We start from the raw sequence: 27,728 nt of genomic DNA on the forward strand, positions 1-27,728 counted from the left end.
TACCAGGTGCACCTGTACTCTTCAGGGCTGCTGGCCTCCTGGTGGAGGGACCTGCAGGTCAAGTCAAGTGACCCAAGCCAACAGATAGGCAAAATAACCTAAACTCTGAAGGAGGAACAGGAGAGTTCTCTGATTAACCACAGATTGGAGGATTGAATAGGGGCCTGAAGCTATAGATTATTCAGGCCTCAGAAGAGGTCTGAAGCCGGTGGTTTGACCTATTGTGGGCTTAAGCCCCAGAAGTGGGTTCCAGAAAACCGTGGAGGTAGGATGTAAGATTCAGAGCAGAACCCTGGCCAGATGCTGGCACTTCCCACTCCACCAACTTCAACAGTGAGGGATAAGTCCGATGTATAGCTGAATCCTGAGCTAGATAGAACTCCCAGAGCAGAGACCGTACTGCCGGCAAAATCCCTACAATTTTAGCCTAGGGCTATCTTTTCCTTTTCCCCTCTGATTTTTTCTAAGTGGTCAGACCTCCCCACATTTGGCTCTCCCGAGGTTGGCCTCAGAAATGCTCATCCTTAGAGGGAAGGAGAAAGAGGCTATGTGAGCCAGAATTCTGCCTTTGGCCAGAATCCCAGCCCCTATCCCAGGCTGTCTCTCTCAGGTGTGTTGGAGCCTGGACCTATATATCATGATGATTTCAGTCCTCTTGATATGGGGGTGTTAGAGCTGTGGGACATCTGAGGAGGACAAGAAAAAAAATAGCTGGATTGGGGGGGGGACGCTGAGGCCTCATCAGAGAAAGGAACCTATTTGAAGTAATGTAGTCAGTTTACTGGTAGAACAGGTTTCAGCTGACCTCCCAGAAAAATCACAGCCAAGAATGGTGGGGTCTATGGTGGAAAATTAGGAAAGCTGTCTGGAAATGGGGTGCCTGGCCAGGACATGGACGATGATAAAAGGAGTTGAGACTTTGTCCTGAGGGCAGTGGGGAACCAGGATCATGTTTTCATCAGAGAGGGACATGGCTAAAGGTGAACAGAGAAGTAGGAGGCCACATTGCCTCAAGTGCTCTTTAGGGCCCTTTCTTACCCATGGAAAGCCTCTGGAATGAGTTCCCGCCTGGTCTGCCGCTGGCCTACCATAGAGCTTTGAGATGGTGCAGAGCAGGGGCAGGAACTCTCCTGAAGGCTTTGAGAAGGCCTCTGCAGGGCCATGTATGAGGGCCCTAAACCATTCCCCAGAGTTGAGGGCTGCAGGCAATGAGTTCTCTTAGGGCTCTCACAGCACAGAGCCAGGCCAGGCAGTAGTAATCAGAAGCAGAACTGGATGTGACAGCATTGCCAACCCTGTCTCAGTCATCAGAACCTGTGGTATTAGTCCTAGTCCTGCTTTGCATCCCCGTTGATGAGTGCCATGCCTTCCCGTGAGACAGAAACCTAGAGCTAAGAGGAGAGGTCCAGAGTAAACCGCCTCTTGATGGCAGTTGTTGTAGAGAGGGAGGTGTTTCACTTCTCACCTTCCCCATTCCCAGAGCCTCAGCCTGTTGCATTGTTGACAATTCCAGACAGTTCTCTTCTCCATTTGTGGTTCCTTCCACTGGGTTTACCTCCAAGCCCAGCGTTCTTTTGTCACTGACTTTGTCACCGGCTTTAAATGTGCTCCTCTTGGGTCCAGCCAGGTTCCTGTCATGGCCAGCCTGACCCTACTAAGCTCTGGACAGGAGACAGTGGGACTCTCACAGCCGTAGTTATTTCTGCTACTGTATTTCTCCCTCATTCCCCCAGACCATCATACACCAGAACTGCCCACAGAACTTCTTGGAGAAACTCAATTCCTGTCCTTTGGCCCACTTCGCTGGGGATTGAGGATAGCTGGGGAGCCAGGGAACACAGCCCCAGACCTTCTTAGAGTCAGCATCTCTAAGCAGGGTGGGACTGGGAGAAGCAGGAGCTGGGCAGAGGGATCCCACACAGCTGGAAGAGCTGACCTAGCTGTTGTGCTGGTCTCCTAGCAACAGCCACCAGCAGCCCCCAGTGACCATAGCATTGCTGGGCCAACCTAAGGGCTCTGACCTCACTGTGTTTGCTGTAGCAACAGCCACCAGCAGCTAACTCCCTTTCCTCCAGGAAGCCAAACATTTGGATTTCTGCTGGCCTGGTTCAGACTCTCTTCTTCCCTTCCCCAAGACCAGGAATAAGGGGAGGGAGAGACACTCTTAAAAACACTCGCCAAGTGTGTTCTCAGTACCTCCGTTCCAGAGTGTCTGAGGACCCATCCCTCAGAGTCTAGCCACTTCCCAGGATAGGGGCTGACTATTATTAGGAGTCCAGTGTACTCCACCCCCACTCCTCCCACTCCCATGAAGCTTCAAGGACTAGCCTTCTTGACCACATTGCTTCTATTTTCTGCCCCCTCATCAGCACATTTACAGGGCAGGTCTGCCCTTGGAAAATCTCCAGGAGGTGTTTATCCCTGTCCTTGGGGTTTGAGGCAGTCAAAATAGGATCATTTCTTATGGGCAAGAACCGTGGAATGGGTTGTCCACAGAATGGTCTGGAGCCACAGTCACTCTGGCTTTTGTGCCAGGAGAAAACCTCATTATTTAGCTGGAGGAGGCCAAATTCTATCTTGTTATGATCAGATGCCACCTTGTTTTGCTTTTAGGAATGAGTCCAGGAAGAGCAGTGGGAAGAGGGACTTTTCCTCTGTAACCTGATGTGCCTCTTAACCACTTGTGGCCCACGACCTCTCCAGGGGCCAGTCTTCAGGGCCCAGATCCCAGCATGGGTGTGTGCTTGCAGCATAGACTATCCTCCTCCCTCTCCTTGAAGGGTGGAACATTTTCCCTGGGGCACAGGGAAGAACATCCCTGCCTGTTGTGTGTCAGGATCAAGGGTCTGATTGGTTTAGAGAATAGCTGCACCCACAGCCCAGATCTTCCAGCAGATGTGCACTGGGGTCCTTGGCCTCTGGCCGACCTACAGCCCAGTATCCTCTTCCTTGTGCCTTGGGAGAGGATCTCTTGTGTCTTGTCTTTTCTTCTAATTTAACTTTCCTTGGTCCTTTCCATTGGGAAGCCTCTCCTGGGACAGTGTCAGTCCTATTGGCCATATTTTCAGATCCACCCTATGTGTGTTGACTTGGAACTTTCCCTGCCCCCTCCTTGCCACATGCCAGACACTCACATCTGCAAATCCTCATCAGAGCCAAGAGGATGAAGATCTGATCCCTCTCTTTCAGATGAAGAAATTTGAGACACAGGCTAATTAGGTGACTTGTCTACAGTCTCACAAATAGTAGAAGGCACAGCTGGGATTTCAAACCCCAGCTTCTTCCCCAAAGCCTGTGTTCTTTCTACCCTGTCTCACTGTACCTGCCTTTTAGAGTATGAGCAGGGTGAGGGAGAGAGAGAATCCCAAGCCCACTTCATGCTGAGCACAGAGCCTGACTCAGGACTCAGACCCACGACTCTGAGATCACGGCCTGAGCCAAAACCGAGAGTCAGATGCTTAACCAACTGAGCCACCCAGGGGCCCCTGTCCCTGCCTTTCCTTTTTTTTTCTTTCTTTTTAAGATTTTGTTTATTCATGAGAGACACAGAGAGAGAGGCAGAGATACAGGCAGAGGGAGAAGCAGGCTCCATGCAGGGAACCCGATGCGAGACTTGATCCCAGACTCGAGGATCATGCCCTGAGCTGAAGGCAGATTCTCAACTGCTGAGCCACCCAGGCGTCGTCCCTCTGTCCCTGCCTTTCTGATGGGAAGTCACTATTAACTTGATATTCCCCTAGTCTGGATCACTTCACGTTTACTTTACAGTGAGACTAACCATGGCATACCTCCCTCCCCAGTAACAGCCATAACAACAGTGGCTCCCATTTGTTGAATGTTGGCTGTGAGCCAGGCCCTGGGCTAACCAAGGACTTTTACTCAACATGAATTCCTGAAGTCTTAATAGTGACCATATGACATTCTTACTATTTTCCCCTTTCAGGGCTTGAGACTCATTAAATGCAAAGTCTGTTGATTTTACAGACAAGTAGGTTGAGTGGAACTTGTTCACCCAGGGCCATAGGGGTGTGACCTGACCACACTCTGACTTAGGTTAGAGTTGGGATATGCCAAGCCACCCCCACACACACTGCCTGCCTCTATCAAGACAGCTCCCATGCTGGAGGCTGCCTCAGAAACCCCACTCAAGGTCTTAATTGTGTTTGGGGCAGTTGTTCTATTATCCTTTTCCGCTCAGTCTTTAGCAGCCCTGGCAGGGAGGCATTTCATCTGATTTACAGATGAAGCAACTATAAGGACTGGCCAGAGTGAGTTAATGGCCAAACTAGGACTTGAGCCTGGGCTTTTCCACCCTATCAGGATGGAAATACAGTATTTTTTGTGTCTCTTGGTACCTGCCCCTCAAGGGCTTTTCCCTTGAGTCCCTTTCAGAGCCACTAAAAGTTGTTCAAAAGCAGGTATTCCTCAGGACTCCTAATTCTCTTCAGTGTCTTAAGTTTGGATAGGGAGGATACCTGTATGGTGCCTGGGTCCCGTCTCCAGAAACGAGTTTGGTAATTCCTGAGTGACATTAGGGCTATTCTCTTTTCCAGTAGCATCCAGGTGATTTGGGTGTACAGGCTGAATCTGTGAGCCCTGGGGTGCCACAGGTCTGGGTCTCAGTTCAAAGAGCACATAGAAGGTACTCAGTAAATGGAAGCTGTTGGCAACTGCTACTCTTGGTCAGGTGTGTTCTAGAGCACCACGTTGTGCCAGCACCAGCCCAGGACACACCTGTGCATCACCTAGAGGAAGGGAACAGAACGTTAGCAGCAAAACTGCACTTGTGAAAAAGCATGGGCTGTTGCCTTGTCCCGCTCTCTGGGTAGAAGCCTGTGGGTAAGCCTGATGGCTTTAGAGAAGGACTAGGGGAATAAAAGAACCACAGTGTTGATGACAACAGTCCACAAAACTGTCAGAAGGGGCTGGTTAATTATGGCAACCATTCTGTAAATATTATGTAGCCATTAAAAGAGAACACTGGCACAGAAAAACGTTAGAGAAACATTAAGTGAAAAAAGCCTTCCAGAGAGTATGTAGCATGATTCCACTTGTATTAAAAAATCACACACATCGGGATGCTTGGATGGCTCAGCAGTTTGGCGTCTGCCTTCAGCTCAGGGCATGATCCCGGGTGCAGGGATCAAGTCCCATATTGGGCTCCCTACAAGGAGCCTGCTTTTCCTTCTGCCTAGGACTCTGCCTCTCTCTCTGTGTCTCAGAATAAATAAAAAATAAAAAATAAATCTTAAAATAGAATAAATAAAGTTTATTCTTAAATTTATTTATTCTTAGAATAAATAAAATCTTAAAAATCACAAATCTGTGCTGATTTCAACAGCACATACACTAAAATAAAATTGGAACGATACAAAGAAAATTACCATGGCCCCTGCTTGAGGATGACACGCAGATTCGTGAAGCGTTCCATATTTTAACTATGAGCAATTTCCCATGTGTACCTCTAAGATTTTTCCATCATATCTCAAAGTAAATGCTTTAAGAAAGAAAAAAATTCATACAGATCTTTCTAGAAATACATAAATTCAATTCGGGTCATCTCTGGGAAGGAGGAATGGCAGTAAGCGAATAAAGGGATTCTTACAGTAAATTCTTATTCCTCTGAAGTTTTTACCATGAGCCTGTGTTTCTTTGGAATTGGGGAGAGGGTATGAAGTGGCGTACCAAGAACAGATAGGAGTTAAAAGCCTAACCATTGGGAACCTCCCCATGTCCTGTCAGCAGCTATCAGCAGCTGTCAGCAGCCGCTTTCCCAAGTCCCATTTTCTGAGGACCGGCTCAAGAATATTAAGAGCAGTAAAAAGAGCAGTTTCCTGAGTTTTTCTGCTTAGGAGAACTATCATTCTTTCTCAAATCCTGGTCTACATAATACCTGACAGAAGAAAAAGCCCAAGTTGTAATGTACCATCTCTTGCCTCTTCTGTTATCTCCCCGTAGACAAATGTTTATGGGTCAGCCCAGAGACGAAAAATGAGACCATTTGAAGGCTTCCAGCGCAAAGCCATTGTAATTTGTCCCACTGATGAGGACCTAAAAGATCGAACAATAAAGCGAACCGACGAGGAAGGAAAGGATGTCCCAGATCACGCGGTCCTAGAAATGAAAGGTAGGAGATGAGCCGCTCCCAGGGGGCCAGCACATCAGGCTCCTCCAGAGAAAAGCTCCTTCTGCAGTCCCTTCCTCCCCAGCTCCTGGCTTATTCCTTTTTTGATCTTGTCCATTCTTCCCTTACTCCTGTTCTGCCCTTCCCTGTCTGGTGCAGCTGTGAATGGAAGAGCTGCTGGCAATCTTGTAGCACAATTTTCAGACTAGTTGGGGCTGGGGCAGGATGAGGGAGAAGATGTGTGGGAAAAGATAGTGAGAGCCCCGCACTCAATACCACCATGGGGTACTAAGCAGGCTTCAGTCTCCTCCTCTGTAGAAATAAGAATGCTGGTTCCACGTGCCTGGCCCACCTCCTGGGGAGGCTGGAAGGAGTGTTTAAATTTGGTGGCACTTAGCCACCTCTTCAGAAGAGAGGAGGGTCTTTGTTAACTCTTGGTCATTGTCAGAAAGATTGAGACTCTTCTCACTTTGTTACTCACTTCTCATCCCCTCTGCCATCTCCCTTCTGGCAGGACAGTGTCCTGGGGGTGTAGGGGACCAGACCTCAGAAGATAATGACCTCTCTTCCCTCTGGGGCCCTGCCTTCTTCCTAGCCAACTTCACATTGCCAGACGTCGGGGACTTCCTGGATGAGGTGCTGTTCATTGAGCTGCAGCGGGAAGAAGCAGACAAGCTGGTGAGGCAGTACAATGAGGAAGGTCGCAAGGCTGGGCCACCCCCTGAAAAGCGCTTTGACAACCGTGGAGGTGGTGGCTTCCGTGGCCGAGGCGGTGGTGGAGGCTTCCAGCGCTATGACAACAGAGGCCCACCAGGGGGCAACCGAGGAGGCTTCCAGAACCGAGGGGGTGGTAGTGGTGGAGGAGGCAACTACCGAGGAGGTGAGACATCTTAAACAGGGCTCTCTCCGCTTTTGGCTCCCAGAGCAGGGTTGGGCTTTGTGACTGCTTACTCAGTCAATAGATGAGATTTCTGTAGGACTAGCTATGGGCTGAATTCTGGTGGAGAACCACAGCAAGTCCAATTCTGGGCCCTCAGGGGAACTCTCCTGCTGTCTTGCTTCCCCTGGGCATTGCTCCTGAAGCCCATACCCCTTTGCAGGTCACTCTAGTGTCATTGGTGAATCTTCCCTTCCATTTGACCATGAGTTTATTGCCAGGATTGGGTTCCAGGTCAGGACCTAGTACAAGATCAATGTTAAGACTGTTTTGGGTACTAGGTGTTAAATAGAGAAGTGGGCTGAAAAAGGTTAATTTGCCCAGCTAAATCCAGAGATGGGACCAAGTGGTCCAAAGCCCAGGCTTTCTGTCACTAAGTTCTGCTGTCTCTGAAGCAAAGTGTATGATGATCTAAGTAGCATGCCCAACTCTGTTTCCGTGTTATGCTAGATGATTCTGGGGACACAGCCATGACCCAGACAGACACATCAGCCTGTAGTGACAGTCCAGAAGGATTCTGGGCCGAGTGGCAAAGATCAGGGTTAGTGTGGGCTTGACTGATACCTGATCCAGCCTGGGAGGGAGCTCAGGAAAGGCTTCCCAAAACCAGTGGCTAAGCTGAGGTCCAGAAACCTGTTGGAGCTGGCAGGGGGAAGGATTCTGGGCCCAGCCACATCTGTTCAATGACTCAGGAGAGACCGGCTGTGTCCTCGGTACTTAGTTTCCCTCTTCCTGACCACCCCTTCTGATTGGTTCAACAGCCATCGAGTTGCTGGGGACACAGTAGAAACCCAAACAGCCCTGGTCCCAAGCTCACAGTCTAGTGGGCAAGACAAGCCTGTCTGCAGATAGCGATGACTGAGTTATTAAGGCTGCACGGCGGTGGGGAGGAGCCTGGGGGTCTGAGGGTTCGGAGCGACCGGACCTTTCCCTGGCTTCTCCGATACAGGCTTCAACCGCAGCGGAGGTGGTGGCTACAACCAGAACCGCTGGGGTAATAACAGCCGGGATAACAACAACTCCAACAACCGAGGCAGCTACAACCGGGCTCCCCAGCAACAGCCACCACCCCAGCAGCCGCCACCACCGCAGCCGCCACCCCAGCAGCCGCCGCCACCGCCCAGCTACAGCCCTGCTCGGAACCCACCAGGGGCCAGCAGCTACAACAAGAATAGCAACATCCCTGGCTCAAGCGCCAATACCAGCACCCCCACTGTCAGCAGCTATAGCCCTCCACAGGTGAGAGAACACGTGTGTGTGTGTGTGTGTGTGTGCGCGTGTGCGCGCGCGCATAGGCCAAAGGAGGTGGACCTGGGGAATGGCCAACATGTGCTCAGCCAAGATGGCTCTCTGCTTTTCCCTCCAACCCTGCCCTTCTTCCTGGCAGTGCTTTTGACTGTGACGGACCCTAGACTAGATGTTCCTTCCAAACCCAGATAAATTGGGAACCTACCCATTTTCCCAACCCCTTAGGGTTGTGTGCTGTGAGCATTGGTTGCTCCAGCAAGTAAATTTCTCGTGGTGGTGTAGCCTCTGCTAAATCCTGGAGGAAGTACTTGATTGGGTTTCCTTTTCCCTAAGTTGGAGGAAGGAGCCAACCCCCTTATCTCCAGCATATGGAGACAGACCCTAAGTTTGGGACAGACCCTAAGTCTTGCCCTGGGCCCTGAGAGCTTCACTCTGGAGCAGCTTCTGGCTTGGTTCCAGTTCTCCAAAAGCCGGTGCTTGGGCTCTGGAATGCACAGGCCCCTGTTAACCAGAACAGTCCATAGCTGTTTCGTGAGTGTCTTTCAGATGCCAGGCCTGAGAACAGCTGCCAAGAGACAGATGAATGGCTCCCAGTCCTGGTCTAACCAGAATATTTCCTAGAACAGGATGGGAAGGCACAGATTCAAACCCCAGCCCCACAACATCTTGGTTCTATAACCTTGCACAAACAGTTTAACCTCGGTGGACCTCATTTTTTTCATGAAGGACTAGAGCTGTTAGTAGAACTCATTTTCGAGGTTTGTTGCAAGGGATGGGTGGTATTACAACTTTGTGGGTAAGACTCTGGAACTAGACAGACCAGAGGCTGAGTCCCTGCTCCACCTCTTTTTACTGTGTGACTTGAGCTCAGTAATTTCCTTCCCTGAGCTTCGGCTTCTTTCTCTGTAAAGTGAAGCTAGTAGAACCTGCCCCACAGAGTTGATGGGGGGATTAGATGGGTTAATGATACCATCTGCACGTGGGAAGCACTTGGGAAATTGCTACTACTTTTCTCAGCAGACCTTCCCAAACAACTACCACCATTTATAGAGTAGCCAGTGGCTTGTACACTCAGGCTTACTGAATACACAAGGAAATCTGAAGGGGTAGTTCTGTTGTAATTATCATTTTACGGGGCGGGGAAGCAGTGGAATTTCAGAAGATGCTTCTGCCTTGCTCCCCCAGGGTCTTAGAGCTGGGAGTAGAGCCCAAAACACAACCCTACCTCCTACCCTGTCTCAGCACGTCACAGAGCTGACCCATTTCCTCAGCCTTCAAATAACCTCCACCAGGGAAGTTCCTTTGTGGCCCACTGCTTATAAAGGTCCTTTCTCCATCCCAGCTGAGCTATTTCACAGAGCCCTGGTTTTCCCCCCTATTTTCCAGCCGAGTTACAGCCAGCCACCCTACAACCAGGGAGGTTACAGCCAGGGCTACACAGCTCCACCACCTCCACCTCCACCACCACCTGCCTACAACTATGGGAGCTATGGCGGCTACAACCCGGCTCCCTACACCCCACCACCGCCTCCCACTGCACAGACCTACCCTCAGCCCAGCTATAACCAGTATCAGCAGGTAGGTGCCAGACTCGGGAGGGAGTCTGGGACTTGGGGGGCGGGTGCATATAGAGAGACTTTTGGGGGACCCACATGAATGTGTATTCCGTGATTGGAGTCCCTATTTATTCCTGCTGCAAAGATGGACTGGCCTTGAGCTGGCATTCATCTGATGTAGCCATTTCATTTGGTCAACACTTCTGCACTGGCTGCTAATAAATAACTGTATCTGAACCTCTTCTCCCCAGTAAAGCCAGCAAATGGCATAGTAGAGGCCTCCAAATCCTGCTTCAGCACCATGGCCAGTGTCCATTCCCTTGGTTGATGCTAGACCATCATACCTGTTACTGTTTTGAATATGGTATCTACCTACACCTGGAAGGACATTAGGTTGGCAGGCCAGGAGGTCTGGGCTGTAGCCCCTGACTCCCCAGCGATGTGGCATTAGGTCAGTCACATGTCATCCCAAGGGACCTTGATTTCTCTGTCAGGGGACCCGTGTGTTGGCTATCGTCAGCACGCTCATCTCTGCCCTTGGTGAGAGTGGGGTCAAAGCAGCAGCCATATGTGGACCTAGGTAAGGACAACCTGGTGCTCTTGGTTTCTCTCTCCAGTATGCTCAGCAGTGGAACCAGTACTATCAGAACCAGGGCCAATGGCCACCATACTACGGGAACTACGACTACGGGAGCTACTCCGGGAACACACAGGGAGGCACGAGCACACAGTAGCCAGTGTGCTCTGGAGGCCCCTGCCGGCTTCCTCCACCAGCGCCCACCTCGGCCCCCTCGTCTACCCACCCTGGGTCCTGTGGTGCTGGGGGACGGGTCATCCCAGGGCTGCCTCCTTTCAGCCCACTGCCTCCCCTCTGAGGGGCTTCTTCCCCAACACAGGGCTGGGCATTTTTCTCTGGATTCAAACAGGCAACAATGACCTTTTATTTTCTGTTTGTCCCCTTACCTTCTTCCTCCCCCTCTTCCTCTTCCTCCTCTTCCCTTCCTCATTTTTGACTAAAGACACATACCCCCCTTGGTCATACAGTGAGGCTACAGTGGCTGAGGGGGGGCCCTTCTGCCCTCCTCTCCCAGCCCTGCTCCAGCCCCTCAGCTTCCAGACCCTCATGCAGTTGGTTGTACATTCTTCCAGGAGCTGTTTTACTGTCTACTTTTCAGGATTAAAAAAAAAAAAAAAATCAAAAACTTTAAAAAAAAAAAAAAACCCCACAAGTTTAAAAAGTAAAATGTGGAGGGAGGAAGCAGTGACAGATATTTTTTGGTAATTATGCTTTTTTTTTTTTTTTTTAATTTTTAGAATATCTGTTTTTACTGTGGCTGTTGATATTTCATCAGGATAACCATTTCTTTGCTGAGTTCAGGTGACTGAGGAAGAGCCACACCCTCAAAACAAAACAAAATACACACAAAACAAAACCACAGAATCATCTTTAACCTAACTTTTTATACGATGTCTCAGTTTCCCGTAACCTTGCACACAAGCTTCTGTGTTGAGTTGAATTGTAACTGCTTTTTGTATTTGGAGAGAGTGTGACTATTGAACTTGAAACCTTTTATTCCGGGCGTCTTGGTAGTTTCTGGTGGGATTAAGCGGGTGAGAGGGAAGAAGGGGAGGTTAGGGGGGGGCTCCTTCCCTTCAGAACATGAAATTTCTCCCACCGCCTCCTCTCCAGAGGTCTCCCAGGTGCCAGACCTAAAGGTTTTTCCTACAATGATCCTCTGATTATTTTTACTCCCCCCTTGACCCGTATGTTTTAACAGGATTTTAACAAACTGCACTTATTAAGAAATGTGTTTGCTTTGTTTTGTTTTCTTTCAATAAACGACATGGCACCTCCTAGCAGGAAGGAAGCAGGGTTGAAACCCTGAAGTGTTACTGCAGTTGGCCTTTAATTGGGGTGGGACCTTTTCAAGGGGACATTATTTACTCATCCATTAAACACCTACTGAGGGATGCCTGTGCCTGGCCCTGTTTTTGGTGCTGGGGATGCCCCCCCTTAAACCTGGGGCTCTCAGTTTAAAATCCACTAGTTCATTTTAAAGTGGTTCCACTTCTGGTCCACTCACAGCCCCAAATCTCTCCTGGAATTTGTGTAAAGAAGGCATGGCAGGTCCCTAGGTAGAGCTGATGGGATGGAGACCAGGGCTAGACTGTTGGGGGTTATCATTGGGTGTGACTGCCCATCTGCTTTGGTCCTGGCCGCACTCCTGGATCCAGGCCAGTGGGGATTCCAGGAACTTTTTTTATCCAGCAACTATGTGTTAGGTACTTGCTCTATGCCTCACTCTTTCAACAGTGCTGGGAATATAGCATGGTTAGGGCAGTCCTGAGCCCTGCTCTCGCATGTCTCCCAGTCCAGAGGTAACACAGACTTGTCATCAGACGGTGACAGCACCAAGTGGTCAGCTGTGAAAGCCTGAGAGTGGGGAGTGTGGTAAGGGGAGATCTTCCTGGAGAAGGGAACAATTTTTTAAATAGCCAGGGTAGAAAGACTGTGATTGCATCGCTATAGTCCAGTATCCTCCTTCCCCAGCAACTGGAGTCATTTTCTTTATCACTTTGGGATATATGGTGTTCCTGGCCCCATGTGAGGGACAGTGCTGGGACACAGGAGTGCCATCTCAGTCCCATCCCTTCCCTTACAGGAAGACCTCAGAGCCTTAGGAAAGCAATGGCTGCAAAAGGAGGAAGGCTGACTAGTTTGGAGGTCAGGGATGAGGCATCTGAATGTGAGGTGGAGCCAAAATTGGTGGCCAGTTAGACTAAAAGGGACTCTAGAGTGCCTCCATCTGCCTGCTCAGGGAGAGCAGGAGGGGAAGGGCCTCAAGTCTATCCAGGAAGTCCCCTTCTTTGCAGGTCCACGTGTTGGGCAACAGCACCCTCTGCTGGCCTCTCTGGGCAATCTCAAGTGGCAGTGCCCACCTATCAGCTGTAACAAATGGGCGTCCAGATTCCTTATCCTGGCAATGCAAATGGGAAGTTTTTCAGCTCCAGTCCACACGGCGTGGATCAGTGCACCAGCCTCCTCACAGACCTCCCTTACCTCCAAACCCTTACCATGATGCTTTCCCTGCCCCAACCCCGCCACCTGAAGGATAAAGGAACACAAGCTACTTAGTGTGGCTTAGGAGGCCCTGTGTGCCTGGTCTCCAGTGACCTTTCTGGCTTCACCTTTTGCTACTCCCCCTTTTGAACTTCAGACTGCTGGTTTGTTCTTGGGGAGTCACAAATCTCAATCCAAATGCTATCAACTCTGCTTTGGAAAAATGCACATGCACATGGAATTTTGCAAAAAAATATTCAAGAAGTTCTCAGATCTTCTGCAGTCCAACCATGGCCCTTAAGTTATAACTTTTTTATTCCTTAGCCACACAGAAAGCCTTGCAGTAGCCAGAAACATCCATGCAAGGTCTTTGCCTTGCCCTTTCTGCTCCCTAAAACCTTCCACTTTAATTCCTATTCATCTTTCAGGTCTCAGCTTGAGTGTCCCTTCTCTCTAGAAGGAAAACTTCGTAACCCTCCAGGCAACCCCAGGAGAGCCTGGGCCAGTCAGGGTACTCACCTGTGATAGGTCTGTCCACTTTGTTGCTAACACACCTGAATGAGTCAGTACCCATCACCCAGAGCAGATCCAGGACCAGGGTTATCACCCTTCACATCTGCAATTCTTCAGGTCCTGGAACACACTGGGAAGTTCTATCTGATCTCACCACCCATATCGTGCTAGTCCGGGACTGGTTTTGATGACAGAAGTAAGAAACAAAGCTTAGTAGATACTCTTTGAGGTGGTGAAGGAAAAACGGATGGAGTCTAAACCAAAGTTCAAATCTTCAAGAGGCTCTGGACTATGGCCATTCAACCATCCATCCCAGAAGTAAGCATGCCAGGCTCTGGAGTCAGCGGTGAGCAGGTTGAACGATGGGTCACATCCTTTCTGATAGTGCAATTCCGCAGCAGGTCGGATGGGGGCGGGGGGGTTGGGGCAGGGAAAATCCACTGACCCGGGCGCCCTTTAGGTTCCCGGCTGCGGGGGGGGGGGGGGCGGGGCCAGGGGGCCACGCATGCGCATTGGAAGGTCCGCCTTCAGCCCGGAACTGTTGTTTGGGACTCCGCCGAGCACCCGGCCCCCGGAGTGTGCTCACCCGGAAGTGGCCGCCCAGGGCTTGGGCCCGGGATTGGCGTGCAGACCCCACCGCGGCGGCTAATTAGTAGAGAATCAGTATGGAGGCCGTGGCGACCGCGGCGGTGGCGGCGAGGGAACCCGATGAAGGTGAGGTCCTGGCCACGCGGAGGTGGCGGGAGGGTGGGCCTGCGGTGTCACTGGGAAATGATTCCCCGTCGGCGCGCAGGAGGACTCTTTATAGGGGGACGCTTGCGGGTTTACCAGTCCCCCTCGCCACTCTGTCCGGATTGATCCCACTCTTGTCGCGGGCTGCCGCCCTCGCCCCTTCCCCTCCCCCGAAACTCTCCCCTAAAGAGTTCCAGGCCAGCCCTTTCCATGTGCCAGGCTAACCCGACTCCTCACCAGGTATCAGGTCAACCCACACCTGGCCCCTGCCCCCCGGCCAGTCAACCGTGGCTCTCAGTTACCCCCTCCCTGCGTCGCACTGCCCCTTGCCTTGCTCCAGGCGGGCCTTCCTCTTGTCCCACGCAGACTCTGCCGATGCCACATGTACAGCTCCTCCGCTTCGTTCTCATTCCCCCGAAGGCCGCAGTGCCGTCTGCGTTCTTAGGTCCCTACTCCGTTTCTGTGCTCCCTCCATCTCTCTCCTTTGCATTTTCATCTGTCTCCCCTGATGCCTTCCCATCAGTATCTAAAACGCCTTCCTTCTGCTCATCTTAAAATTTCACGCCTGGGACCCTTGGGTTTCTCAATGGTTGAGCGTCTGCCTTCTGCTCAGGTCATGACCCCGGGGTCCTGGGATCGAGTCCCTCATGGGGGCGGGGGTACTCCTCGCAGGGAGCCCGCTTCTCTCTCTGCCTGTGTCTCTACCTCTCTCTGTGTGTCTCTCATGAATGAATAAATAAAGTCTTTAAAAAAATTCCATCCCCCTGTTTCAGATTCATCGCAGGTGGTGGGAGATGTAGTTGAGAGGTTGGCTGAAACATCACTGGCCAAGAATTGGTCATTGTTGAAGCTGGATGATGGGTATATGGGTATATTGTATTCTCTACATTTGTGCATGTTGGAAATTTCCCATTAAAAAAAAATTTTTTTGCTTAACCTAAAAAAATCTATCGCTCGATTCCATGGGCCTTACAATACCATGTATCTTCTCCAGAGTCCTCCACACCTGCCTCCATTTCTTCACCTCCCACTGACTTGCAGTCCGGACTCTGCATCCACAAACTGCTCTGATCAGGGTCACCAGTGACCCCACCCCCCTCGGTGTAGTTAAAAGGAGTCACTCCAGTCAGGTTTTCTCTTATTAGACCACTTGGAGAATTCAGTGCCATCGACCCCTCCATCCTTCTTGAAAGCTGTCCTTTGGTTGGTTGGTTTCCTTCTTTCTGAGATTTATTTATTTATTTGAGGGGGAGGGCAGAGGGAATCTTCAAGCAGCCTCCCCACCAAGTGAGGATCCTGAAGCCCAACTCCACGCTCTGTCTCATGACCCATGAGATCACGACCTGAGCCAAAACCAAGAGTTGGACACTCAACCAGCTGAGCCACCCAGGGTCCCCCTTTGGTTTCTGTGACACCACTTTTTGCCTTTCCCTTCTCTCTCAGCTCCTCCCACTCATCCTCTCACAGTTTCCTATGGCTGCTGCACCAGAGGACCACAAACTGGGGTCATCTTAAAACAGAAATGCATTTTCTCACAGTTTTGAAGGCGAGAGGTCTGAAATCGGTACCATGAGGCTGAAATCAAGGTATCAGCAGGACCGTGGAGGGCTCCCTCAGAGGCCCTTCCAGCTTCTGGTGGCTCCTGGCATCCTTGGCATGTGGCCACATCACTCTGATCTCTGCTTCTGTCCATCTCCACGTGGCCTTCTCTTCTCTGTATATCCAGTCTCCCTTGGACTCTCTTATGGACCCTCCTCATGACATGTAGGGCCCACCTGGACAAGATAATCTCCCTGTCCCAGGATCCTTTAACTTCATCACATCTGTAGAGACCCATTTTTTGGCCATAAACAGTCACACAGGCTCCAGAAATTAAAGCGTGGCTGTCTTTCCGGGGCGCATTTTGTAGCCTTCCATGGCCTTCTTTGTAGGCATGGCTTCTCCCCATCCAATCAGGCTCTTTCCTAGCCTACTCTTTTCCCATCCTCACACACCCCTTGCCCTCCCCAAGAGCTCTCATTTCCTTTGGCTTTGGTTCTTGACTTGGTTCTGCTGACTCCATGGCTCTATCCCCAGCCCTATACTTTTCTCCTGAGAAGTCTCTAGACCCACATACCAACAGTCTCTTAGATGTCTCCCCTTGGAAGTCCCCTGGGCCCATGTCCCAGACTGGCCTCAGCATCTCTGCCTGCCCCCGCCCCAAATCTGCTCCTCATCCATTACTGTCTCAGGGACAGTCTGATTAGTTCCCAGACCAGAGCCCCAGACCTGAACTGGTTGCACCCCTCGCCTCCCAGCCCTTCAGCGCCATGGCTTGTCTACTCAGCTTCATGAGCATCTTTCTAACCACCAACAGCCTCCTGTGCCCTCCTCCACGGCCCCTGCCCTGGTTCAGCTTAGTTTTCTCTGGTCTCAATGATTAAAACCCTCTCTGAAACCCACTGCACTTGTAACCCTCGCCCCCTCCCTCTTCCCTGTCCCAGCCAAACTGCCCAAAAGAGTTGCCTGTACTTTCTGTCTTCTCTTATTTCCTGCTTGCTCAGCCTCGCTCCAGTTCCTACACATTTTGAGAAGCAGCTCTCAACAAGGTTTGCCTAGCGCCCAGTTTGCCTGTTACTAGTACCTGTTGTCTTTGACCTTCCTGTCTTCCCCATCATACTGGCTGTTCCCTGAGGGCAGGAGTTGGGCTGGCTCATTCCCATGGATCTTCAGCATGGCCCAGTTCAGGGCCTCACAAGATTTGGAGTTGCTGAAAAGTGGCTAGATGAATGTATGAGTGAGTAGGAGAGAGCGAGGGAGTGAGTGAACAATTTAGTGGATGTGTTAGTGAACAAGTGAAAAGGCAGGGAATTGAGTAAGTCAGTGAATGAGGTGGTGAAGGACCAACTTAACACACCACACTCCTGCCTCAGGACCTTTGCACTGGCTGTTCCCTTTCTGTGGAACTGTCTTCCCCAAAAAATGTCGTAGCTCAGTCCCTCAATACCTCAGGTTTCTACTGTCACTTTTTGGCAAGGTCTTCTCAGACTGCCCCATTTAAAATTGCAGCCTGGGGTGGCTCAGTCAGTTAAGCGTTTGACTCTTGGTTTAGTTTCAGGTCGTAGGATCGAGCCCCATGTTGGCTTGTGCTCAGCACAGAGTCTGCTTCAGATTCTTTCTCCCTTTTTCTCCCCCTCCCCACCTCCCTCTTCCCTCTTTCAAATAAATTAAATTGCAGCCTGCCCACCACTGACCCCATTCCCTCCTCCTTCCCTCTTCATTTTTTTTTAAAAAGGAAAGGCTTTATTTAATTTAATTTTTTTAAGATTTTATTTATTTATGGGACCCTGGGTGGCGCAGCGGTTTGGCGCCTGCCTTTGGCCCAGGGCGCGATCCTGGAGACCCGGGATCGAATCCCACGTCGGGCTCCCGGTGCATGGAGCCTGCTTCTCCCTCTGCCTGTGTCTCTGCCTCTCTCTCTCTCTCTCTCTCTCTCTGTGTGTGTGTGTGTGTGTGTGTGTGTGTGACTATCATAAATTAAAAAAAAAAAGATTTTATTTATTTATTCATGAGAGATACAGAAAGAGAGGCAGAGACACAGGTAGAGGGAGAAGCAGGCTCCCCTCAAGGAGCCTGATGCAGGACTCGATCCTGGACCCCAGGATCATACCCCGAGCCAAAGGCAGACATTCAACCCCTGAGCCACCCAGGTGCCCCTCTTCATTTTTCTACATAGTTCTTAGAACCATACAACAGACTGTATGTTTGCTAACACATCATACGTTTTCAGTAATGCTATTTTTCATTGTCCATGTCCCCTATTAAAATGTCAATTTTGTGCTTACTACGGTATCTTTAGAACCTAGAACAGTGCCCAGGAGATAGTAGGTGCTCAGTAAATGTAAAATGAGTTCTTTCTACCCACTCCACCTCTCCCACATTCCCATCCCAGGACTAACAAATCTTCCCTCTCTCCATAGACTGTACACAGGCCAGTACTGGGCACTGGGGAGAACTGAGCTGGACACCTGTCCCACCCAGACCCCAGAACAAGGTGGAAGCAGCAGAGAGAGCACCAGGGGCCCCGGATGATGGCTCCCCTGGGGCTGAGAATGCGGCGGTGAGTGCCATGCTGCGTGCTGTGGCTGCCAGCCGCCTGCCTGTGTGTAGCCAGCAGCAGGGCGAGCCTGACCTGACTGAGCGGGAGAAGGTGGCCATCCTGGGCCAGCTATACCACGAGAAGCCACTGGTGTTCCTGGAGCGCTTCCGCACAGGCCTCCGAGAGGAGCATCTGGCCTGCTTTGGCCACTTGCGCGGTGACCATCGTGCAGACTTCTACTGTGCCGAGGTGGCCCGGCAGGGCAGTGCCCGACCCCGTACCCTGCGCACCCGCCTGCGTAACCGACGCTACGCTGCCCTGCGTGAGCTCATCCAAGGTGTGGGGACAGGTGGGCTGGGTGGGTAGGGATACTGAGGCAGAGGAAGTAAGAAACAGGATGCAAGGACAGAGACATGGGCAGAGGTCCTGGGAGATAAGTTTTGAGACACAGACACAGGGAGGTTGAAACAGAAACATGAAGTGATGAGGCAAGATAGGTAGAGACAGGAACCCAGGGAAGAGAATGGGACAAGCAGTGAAAAGGGCCAGAATTTAGTAGACGACATCAGTGGATCACAGACACAGAACCCAGCACTATGATGGCTGGTTATCCCTCAGGGAAACACGATTCCCTACCTCACACCATACACAAAGGTGCTGAGGAAACCCAGGACAGTATGTCTGTGACTCTGGGGACACAGAGGCCCTCCAAAACAAAGCACACATGTGAAGGCCATGAAGGAAAACACCCATACCTTTTTGACCACAGCAGAATTACAAGCATCTTTCTGAACAAGGACACCAGAACTGAAGTTGAAAGATGAGAGCACACAAAGCAGAGAGTGAGTGAAGATTCTGGTTAGGGAAAAGACCCAGGCCCTAGAGCAAGGGAGGTGGAGAAGATAGGACTCCGTGACAGGCAGAGAGTGAAGAAAGATGGGAGGGAGGAGAATCGAATGAATGGGGTAAGGGGGTGACAGACACAGAACCCAAGAGGAACAGGAGGCAGAACAGCAGAAACAGACTGAGGGAGAGAGGCTGACAGCCAGGGAAATGGAGAGAAACACTATGGTGGGAAACATCAGAAACAGATGGATGAGGGGGACGATTAGAACAGGGATGGCCACAGACCCCAGTGCTGCAGAGGCCAGGATTCTGGGCAGATTCTTGCCCTGGGCCCTGAAAACGGGGCTGAGACCTGTGGGTAGGAGGGACTGGGCAGATTTAACTGTTTTCTGAGGGTCAGAGCCACCCTACAGGAACAGGCAGCCAGGGGAGACTCAGAGATACTGGGTTTGAGGGTGGTGGGGAAGCCAAGCCCACCTGAGGGAGGGCTACTGAGAAGAGCACTCTGGGAGAGAGGTGAGATCTGGGGTCTGGAAGACCACCAGGGATGCCCACATCTGGCATGTCCAGCTTGTGCACAGACAGCCACACATAGTCTACATCCTGGCTCCTGTGTGCAGGCCACTTGGCTGTGGCATCCTACACGCCGACTCCCAAACACGCCCAGTCATGCATTCAGGAGGCTGTGTATACCTGTGTGACCATGGACACCAATGGGCAGGGATGTATGAACTCTGCCCAGGCATAGTTGTGCACAGGCCCCAGGCCACCGGTGCTCGGGGGCCAGAATGTACATGGCTGACCATGCACGCATGAGTACATGTGCTGATACAGGGCTGATTGCGCACACATGCTCAGATGCATGTGCAGGTACTCCAGTCACGTGACCTCAGTCCCCTGCACGTTTCCCTGCGTGTCTGAATGTACACACATACGCTTGCACTTGTGCGCTCATGGCTCCCTACAAGCATGATCATGGACATGTGTCTGCTCAGACATGCTCATCCTGCACCCAGGCCCCAGCTTCATGCATAGACCCCTGACCCCTTACGCACCCTGTCTCTGTGCAGGCGGCGAGTACTTCAGTGACGAGCAGATGCGGTTCCGGGCCCCACTGCTATACGAGCAGTACATCGGGCAATACCTAACCCAGGAGGAGCTTAGTGCCCGCACCCCAACCCACCAGCCGCCCAAGCCCGGCGCCCTCGGCACACCTGCCTGCCCGCTCTCCGACCTGCTGCTCCAGTCCTACCAGGAGCGGGAGCTGCAGCAGCGGCTGCTCCAGCAGCAGGAGGAGGAGGAGGCCTGCCTGGAGGAGGAGGAAGAGGAGGACGACAGTGATGAGGAAGGTGAGGGACAGTCCCAGGGAGCCTCCCAGGCTGGGCCTCTGACCTACAGGAGCAGACCTCACGTCCCTCTCCTCCCTGGATGGCCTGAGTGCCCAGACTATTCCCAATCCTTCCAGCATCTCTGTTCCCCACTCCCCAAAGGCACCCAGTAATCACTCACCTCTAGGCCATTGTTCATGCTGTTCCCTCTGCCGGGAATGGCTTCCCTTTACCACACTCCAGGTACCAGGTCCTGACCCTGTTCTGCAGCCTCCAGAGCACTGTACTGTCATTGTGTCTGGCATGGACGCCAGGAGGGCCGGGCTGGGGCTGTCTTGGTCACCACTGTATTCCTAGTGCCACCAGGACAGAGGAGGCGGCTCCCAGGGTCTGAGTGTTCAGCACCTCCCCAAGTGGCCTGCTCACATCACCCCCACTGTGGGTGTCCACCCCTACAGACCAGAGCCCCAGCAAAGACTCAGAAGCCTGGGTGCCTGACTCAGAAGAACGGCTGATCCTGCGGGAAGAGTTCACCAGCCGGATGCACCAGCGCTTCCTGGACGGCAAGGACGGGGACTTTGACTACAGGTGACTGGGGCCCCACTCCCCTTCCCCCAGCCTGGCACCCCACAGCCCTCACTCTGCTCAGATGGCATGAGGGTTTCACATCAACCAGAGATTGGTGGGTGTCCTTGGTTGAGCTTTGTCCATCTCTGAATCTCCGTCCCCTCACCTGATGAAGGGACTAAGCAGGGCTGACGATCAGCTCAAACTGGATAAAACATTGAAATATTTCCATTCAGGTGAGTGGTGGTGGCCTTGTAGGATGCCACCACCCCAGGCCTCCCCAGGTGTCTCCCAGGCACCCCAGCTTCTTCCTCAGACTTCCCTGTGCCCAGGAAATAACCCCTGGCAGTCAATGCCTGGCACAGGGGGTACTTTGGGGGCTGCCCCCACAGTGCTGCTCGTTGACATCCCCATTGTAACCCCATGGCAAGACACACAGCCACTGCTTTGGAAAGGATTCTTGCCATCAGTGAAAAGGACACAGGAGCAAAGTATCCAAGATAAATGGTTTTGACAAGTGAGGCAGTCTCGCCTTGTGGGTGTGCCAGCCAAGGGCCGGCTTCAGACCCAGCCCCAGCAACACACGAACAAGTGGAGCCTCACCGGCTGATTGGGGAGCGCCATTGCCACGGCCCCCGGGAGCATCGCGAGCCTGATCTAGGGCTACCCCCACCCCACCACCCAGCTCTAGAGGCAAGGCTGGTTGATCCACTGCCAGCTGTGGTAGAGCCTCTGTGCTTGAGTTCCCACACAAAGCGGGGCACAGAGTTCCTGGGCCGTGGGGAGCCCTCAGAGAGCCAGGTGCCCATGAGGAAACTGGGTATGACGTAAGGGAGAAGAGTGAGTGGTGAGCAAAGCCCGTCCCCTTGGAAGGGCCACTGCTGGGCAGCAGGGCCAGTGGGTCCCTCATCTGCATTCAGCTGCTGTGTGCTGAGTACCTGCCGTTTCCAGACTCGCGGGCTAAAGCAGTGAACAAAACCAACAAAAGGGTTCCCTGCCCTGAAGAGAGTCCCACTCTAGTGAGGAAGCAAAAGAAGTATTTAGCATCTAGTACTGATGGGCCCGTAAAAAAAATGAAGGCAGGGTCCAGGGGCGGGGGGTTGGGAGTAGGGATGAATGGCCAGGGAAGGCTCTCCAAGCAGGTGATGCTTCAGCACAGACTTACATGATGTGAGGGGTAAGCAACATAAATATCTGGGGTGAGAATGTTCCTGGCAGGGAGAACAGCAGGTGCAAGGGCCCCGAGGTAACTCGGAGGAACAGCAAGGTGGCCTAGGTGGCTGGAGCAGTCCACGAGGGGCGAGGTAGGTGGTCTCATCAGAGGTTGCAGGACCAGATTAGACAGCTTTCTGCACCCATGCAAGTGTGGTGGAAGTCATGGAAGGGTTTGGTGTCGAGCCAAGGGTCCTCGACAATTCAGGATCACTGGTCACCTTAGGGTAGACATTTCTCAGCACTGTTGGCCTATTGGGCCAGATGATTCTTCATGTGGAGCATCATCCTGTGCACAGTAGGGTGCTGAGTGGCTTCCCTGGTGTCGAGTCCCCACATGCCAGTAGGAGCCCCCTAGCTGTGACAACCAAAGTGTCTCCAGTTATCCCCAAACGTCCCCAGAGGGGAGAATCTTCCTGGTTGAGAACCACTCGGGAGTGTGAGTCCTCCTGTAACCACATCTTCCAGCTTTTTGAGAGAAACCAGAAGTTTTTTGTTTAAGATTTTACGCATTTATTCATGAGAGACACAGAGAGAGAAAGAGACAGAGACACAGGCAGAGGGAGAAGCAGGCTCCACGCAGGGAACCCGATGTGGGACTCGATCCGGGGACTCCAGGATCACACCCTGGGCCGAAGGCAGACGCTTAACCCCCAAGCCACCCAGGCGTCCCAGAAGCCAGAAGTTTTTATGTAAAATCTCTGCTTTGGAAAATGTTGCCTTTTGTTTGAAGCTCTGAGAGACTCTGTGCCACCCCTCCAGGGGTCAGCTCTCATTTACAGCTGCCAGCATATGGCCTTTGATCTTGGGGGCCCACAGAGCCAGCCCCTGACAGCCCCCTCCCTCTGCAGCACCGTGGACGACAACCCCGACTTTGACAACCTGGACATCGTGGCACGGGATGAGGAGGAGAGGTACTTCGATGAGGAGGAGCCTGAGGACGCACCCAGCCCAGAGCTGGACGGGGACTGATGGCCTGGCCACCTGCCCCACCCACGACTCCCTCTAGGGCACAGCCTCGCTGGCTCTGGTGCCATCCCAGCTGACTCCCTGCCCCTCTGTGTGTGGGGTTCCCTGCTTCCCCCCCTTCCCACCCACCCCCCGCCCTCCAACGCCCACTCCGCCTGTGTCTCACTGTCTCTCTGGCTCACTCGCTTTTTCTTCCTGCTTTTCTCTTGCTTTCTGCATCCCTTCCTCCCTCTGCACCTGTCTTTCCTCTCTGCCTTTCTCTCTGTCCCCTTCCCTGTGCCTCTCTCCCCACGACAGGGCCCAGGCCGAACATCCTCCCCTTGAGCGAGGCCAGTGGGCCCCTTGAAGCTGTAGGCCTCGTGAGGCCAGGTGGATGGAAGTGCCCAGTGCAGGGTCTGGGTCTGCCCCCAACCTCTCCCCTGAGCCTCTGTTTCTCCACCTCTGCACTGCGGCTCTTGCCTCCTTGCCTCTGTTCCATCCTGTCTCCTTCAGCCTCGCTCCGGGGCTCTGGCTCTTCCTACCTGTACGCTCCCATCTCTCGTGCTCCACGCCGCCTCTGGCCCTCTGTCTGCCTCTCAGCCTTTCTGTCTCTGGTTTCCATGTGGTCCCCCCAGAGCCCTGACTGCAGAGGAAGGTGGCTACCAGCAGTCACCTCTCCGCCAGGACCCCGGCTTGGGAGGAGGATGCAGGGGCATCACTGGGGCCACGAGCCTGCCAGCTTGGGTGTGGCGGGAGAGGGCAGGGGGCTCTCCCCTGTCAGCCCCACACCCCCGTCTGCTGGCCACAATGTTCCCTTCCTTCATTTCCTCCGCCTCCTTCTCCCTCTCCTGTTTACACTCCCTGAATACGCACAGGCTGTTATCATGGGTCCTGAGTCATCCCACACACAGCCTGCCCCAGCATCCCTGCCCCCAGCTGGCCACAGGGCCCGCCCCACAGAGCCCCCTGCCGCCCCGGGCTAATGGGAGCCAGATGGCCTCCCGGTGACTCAGCCACTGGCCTGTGGGAACCCAGGCGTCCCGCCTTCCCATGCCCCGACACCCGGCTCCTGCTACCCCAGCAGACACACATGTGGAGACAGGGTCAGCTTCTTGTGTGGGGGTGGGCGGCACAGGCCACAGGTCAGAGAGGCGGGGCCTGGGGACCCTTTGCTCCTGGAAGCCAGAATGGTGGCACCTCACCATAGCCAAGCCCACAGGACCCTCAAGACCACTTCAGGCAGGCAGCCCAGCGTAAGGGGAAGACCCCGAGGCCTCCTGGGGCCACAGCTCTTGACCCTTGGGCGTCAGCTCTGCCCTCTGGGTCAAGCAGGACTAGAGCCAGACACAGAAAGTGAGAGCTGGCCTAGAGGCCGAGGGACATTCACATGGAGAGACTTAAGTATGGAAGCATCCAGTGACTGAACAGCCCTGTCCTTTGCCGGGCCCGGCGCCACACTTCCTCCTCCAAGCAGCCCTGTGAACCGGGGACTCCCCTCCATTTCATAGGTGAGTCAGGGGAGGCCAGCAGGGAGATGTCACTTGGTGAAGGCCGCCCGGCCAGTGGAGATGGAACACTGGGTCTAGGACCTCACAGGTGCTGGAGACCATTGTCGTAGGCTGCGTGTCAGGAAGACCAAGGAGGAGCTGGCTGTCAGGACACCAGCCGCTAAGCTTCGCCCCCTCCCCACGCGCTTGGCACCGCCCCACAAGGGCTCGGAACCGCCTGGATGGCGTGTAAGTCGGCACCTGGACCCGAACCATCACGGCGCCCCTGCGCCCCACGTACCGCCGCGTCGCTGCCCCGGCTCCCAGAGAAGCGCAGCGTCGGCCGCCGGCCCGGCTTGCCCCTGGGGTATGTGTGTGCCCGCAGCCCCGGAGAGTTTGCTAACACAGGAGCAGCCCTCCGTGATGTGTGCGGGTTTCGTCCGTCTGTCATTCGGTCATTGATGCTGTTTGTGATATGCTTTGCCGGACGTAGATTCGTTACATAATAAAGTGATGAGGGACAACAGCAGCTGAGTCAGAATTAGGGTTAGTCAGATGGCGGAGACGGGAGCGTTGGCCGCTGAGACAGAGGTGGGGCCAGTGGAGAGGGCCTGTGGGAGACACACCCCCGACACAGCCCGCTGCGACCTGGAGGTGCCCCGGGGGGCGCCTGGCCCTCCGCCCCCAGCCCTGGGTCGGGGTGGACGGAGAGGCTGAGTCAGGGAGGGAGAGCCCCTCCGTGGGCATCCGGCCCCCACCCCGTCTCCTGTGTGTCCTGGCTGGCCCTGCCGGCCGCCACCCGCACCCCTGCCTGACCCCCCTGCATCTCCTGCCTTCTCATCCTGTCCCTCCCACCGCTGCCCCCCTCCCCTCCCTCCTCAGCCCCTTGGGGCTCCCCGGCAGCTCTGATCTCGCATCATTTCCCACCTCCCCTCTAGCCCTCTACTCTCCGCACCCCTCCCCGTCAGTCCTGCCCAAGAAGCCGCCACTCTTCTGGCTTCCCTCCCGTTCAGCCCTCCACACGCGTCTCTGCACCTCGCAGACCAAGCCTGTGCCTTCTTACCAGAGGCTCCACCCCCTTTTCTCCCTCTCCCTGGGGTCCCCGGCCTGCCCCCTCACCCCTGGCGGCTAGTCCCTCTTCCCAGACCCTGGGAAGCCCAGTGAGGATGTTCAGGTCAGAGGGTCACTGGTGGCCCCTGGGAGCCCAGGATGAGGGGTCGTCGCCACACCCCCATCCAGAAAGGGGGCGGGAAGGGGCAGTGAGGCTGTGGCCTGTCTGGCCAGAAGGAAGTGTCTGCGCTGTGGCCTGGTCACCCCCGCCCCCAGGACCTGCTGGGCTGCCGCCGCCCCCAGGCTGGGGCCGAGTAAACACAGCCGCCGGCAGCTGGGATATTTATACCAAGGTCCGGGCGCGGGTCCAGTGCCCACCACAGCCCCTGCCCTGCCCGCCTGCCACAGCCAGCCCCGAGCCAGCGTGGCACCAGCCGGCAAGGGGACACACCGCAGACGCAGCCTCCACTCAGCACAGAGGCCACTGGGCGTGTCGCTTGGGATGCCAACGGCTTCCCTGGGGACACACCATGCGCCCCCCCCCCCCCTTGCTCCGGCCCTGGAAACACCAGCACAAAACGCAGACCTGCAGGACACAGTGCCACCCCCCTGAAAACTCAAAACACCTCGAAGATCACATGATGCAAAATAGAGACCCACACAACAGCTCACACACCGAAGTCACCAGCCCACGTGTGGGGAGACAAAACGCAAACACCATCTGCTCCTAAAGCTGAGGATACCAGTCCCTGAATGGACAGACGGACACACACACACACACACACACACACACACGAGGAATATGACAGCAAGCATGCTGGAGACACACCCCACAGACGCAACGTGCTCCGAATACCAGTGATGCACACACTGATCCCAAACATCACCCAGAAACAAGCCGCCCACAGCACGCAGACGCTGCGAACTGCCGCACACAAGCACTGGAAAGCCAGCTCCCATAGCAAACTCCTGGAAACACCTTTCTCGCAGACGTGTAAACATGCACAGAAAACATCCGCATTTCAAGTCAAACTTCCCGCAGAATGCACGAATTTACGCCCCAAGAACAACAGCAAAGGTGCTGAGAAAAAGCTCAGACACACAGCCCGCCCCAGGAGACGACCCACTCCTGCACACAGACTTGCTGAGACACACAGTGTCATGTCACAGAGCCCAGAGAGAACACCAGCTTCTAGACCGAAACACAAAACTCGGACCCACGGAGGGGACACGTGCTGGGGACACACTCTGACAGTACCTGCCCACACTCAGCACAGCTGGAGGGCATCTCAGGGTGGTTAGAAACCCCCATGCTAGACACAAAACTCAGAGCACAAAGCTTGCGCGTGCGCGCACACACACACACACACACACACACACAGGGGTCCTGAACGTGTTCAAATATATATTAGAAACACAAGATACCAATCAGGTTTGGAGCAAGGGGCTTTAAAAAAAAAAAAAAAAAGGAAGGGGCTTTCTCTCACCCCCCTCCCCCACCCTTGCTCCCCCCACTCCGTCCAGATGACCTAGCTCCCAGGCCTCTAGGGGAGGGGGCAGGAAGGCCTGAGCTGGCCTCCCCGCCCGCTTCCTGCCCCCGTGGGGGCCGGACGGGAAGCTGGGGCTCCGGCCGGAACCCAGGCTCCCCCCACGACTTCCCTCCCCTCCAGGGCTGCCCGCAGAAGTGGGGGAGGGGAGCGGGGCGCCCCGAACCCCCGGTCCCGCCCCGCGCTTGGCTAGGGGCCAGGACTCCCTCGTCCCAACGGCCCCCAGCGCCCCTGCGGCCGGAGGTGCCGGGTAGCAGGGCAGGGGCCGCCCGCAGGCAGTCCAGGAAGGTGCTGAGCCCGCAAGTTTCCCTTCCTGGGCGGCCTCCCCGCCAACTCAGCCAGGCCGGCAGGTGGGCGGGGTGTGTCACGAGGGCGTGGCGAGGGCTCAGGCGACCGCGGGGCGTGCCACCCCCGGTGTGCGGCCAGGACTTGTCCTCGGGCCCAGGCACGGGCTGGGCGTGCGAGGGCCGCGACCCTGGGGGTGTGTCTGGGTG

At 54.0% G+C, this 27,728-nt stretch overlaps 2 protein-coding genes and 1 non-coding gene across 6 annotated transcripts in view; all 3 read left to right on the forward strand.

Moving 5' to 3' along the window:
* HNRNPUL1 (heterogeneous nuclear ribonucleoprotein U like 1) overlaps positions 1-11,672 on the forward strand; it is a 36,716-nt gene extending 25,044 nt beyond the window's left edge. For all 4 annotated transcript variants that reach the window (XM_026009981.2, XM_072753401.1, XM_026009980.2 and 1 more), the window contains exons 11-15: positions 5,959-6,127; positions 6,720-7,004; positions 8,011-8,300; positions 9,696-9,887; positions 10,483-11,672. In XM_026009981.2, coding sequence (XP_025865766.1) covers positions 5,959-6,127; positions 6,720-7,004; positions 8,011-8,300; positions 9,696-9,887; positions 10,483-10,599 — 1,053 coding nt within the window. In that variant the 3' untranslated portion in view covers positions 10,600-11,672. The remainder of the gene's footprint in view (positions 1-5,958; positions 6,128-6,719; positions 7,005-8,010; positions 8,301-9,695; positions 9,888-10,482) is intronic.
* LOC112928580 (U6 spliceosomal RNA) lies at positions 5,330-5,437 on the forward strand. The gene has a single exon (XR_003236754.2). It is a non-coding gene; the product is annotated as a U6 spliceosomal RNA (small nuclear RNA).
* Positions 11,673-13,944: 2,272 nt separating the features above from the next.
* Positions 13,945-25,163, forward strand: CCDC97 (coiled-coil domain containing 97). Its single transcript, XM_026009973.2, has 5 exons — positions 13,945-14,153; positions 18,131-18,586; positions 20,166-20,444; positions 20,882-21,011; positions 23,054-25,163. Exons 1-5 carry the CDS (start codon positions 14,105-14,107, stop codon positions 23,172-23,174), a joined length of 1,035 nt encoding a protein of 344 aa, XP_025865758.1. The 5' UTR covers positions 13,945-14,104; the 3' UTR covers positions 23,175-25,163.
* The last annotated feature ends 2,565 nt before the right edge of the window (positions 25,164-27,728 follow it).

The sequence above is a fragment of the Vulpes vulpes genome, chromosome 1, assembly GCF_048418805.1.
Source record: "Vulpes vulpes isolate BD-2025 chromosome 1, VulVul3, whole genome shotgun sequence".
In the NCBI taxonomy this organism is placed as follows: domain Eukaryota; kingdom Metazoa; phylum Chordata; class Mammalia; order Carnivora; family Canidae; genus Vulpes; species Vulpes vulpes.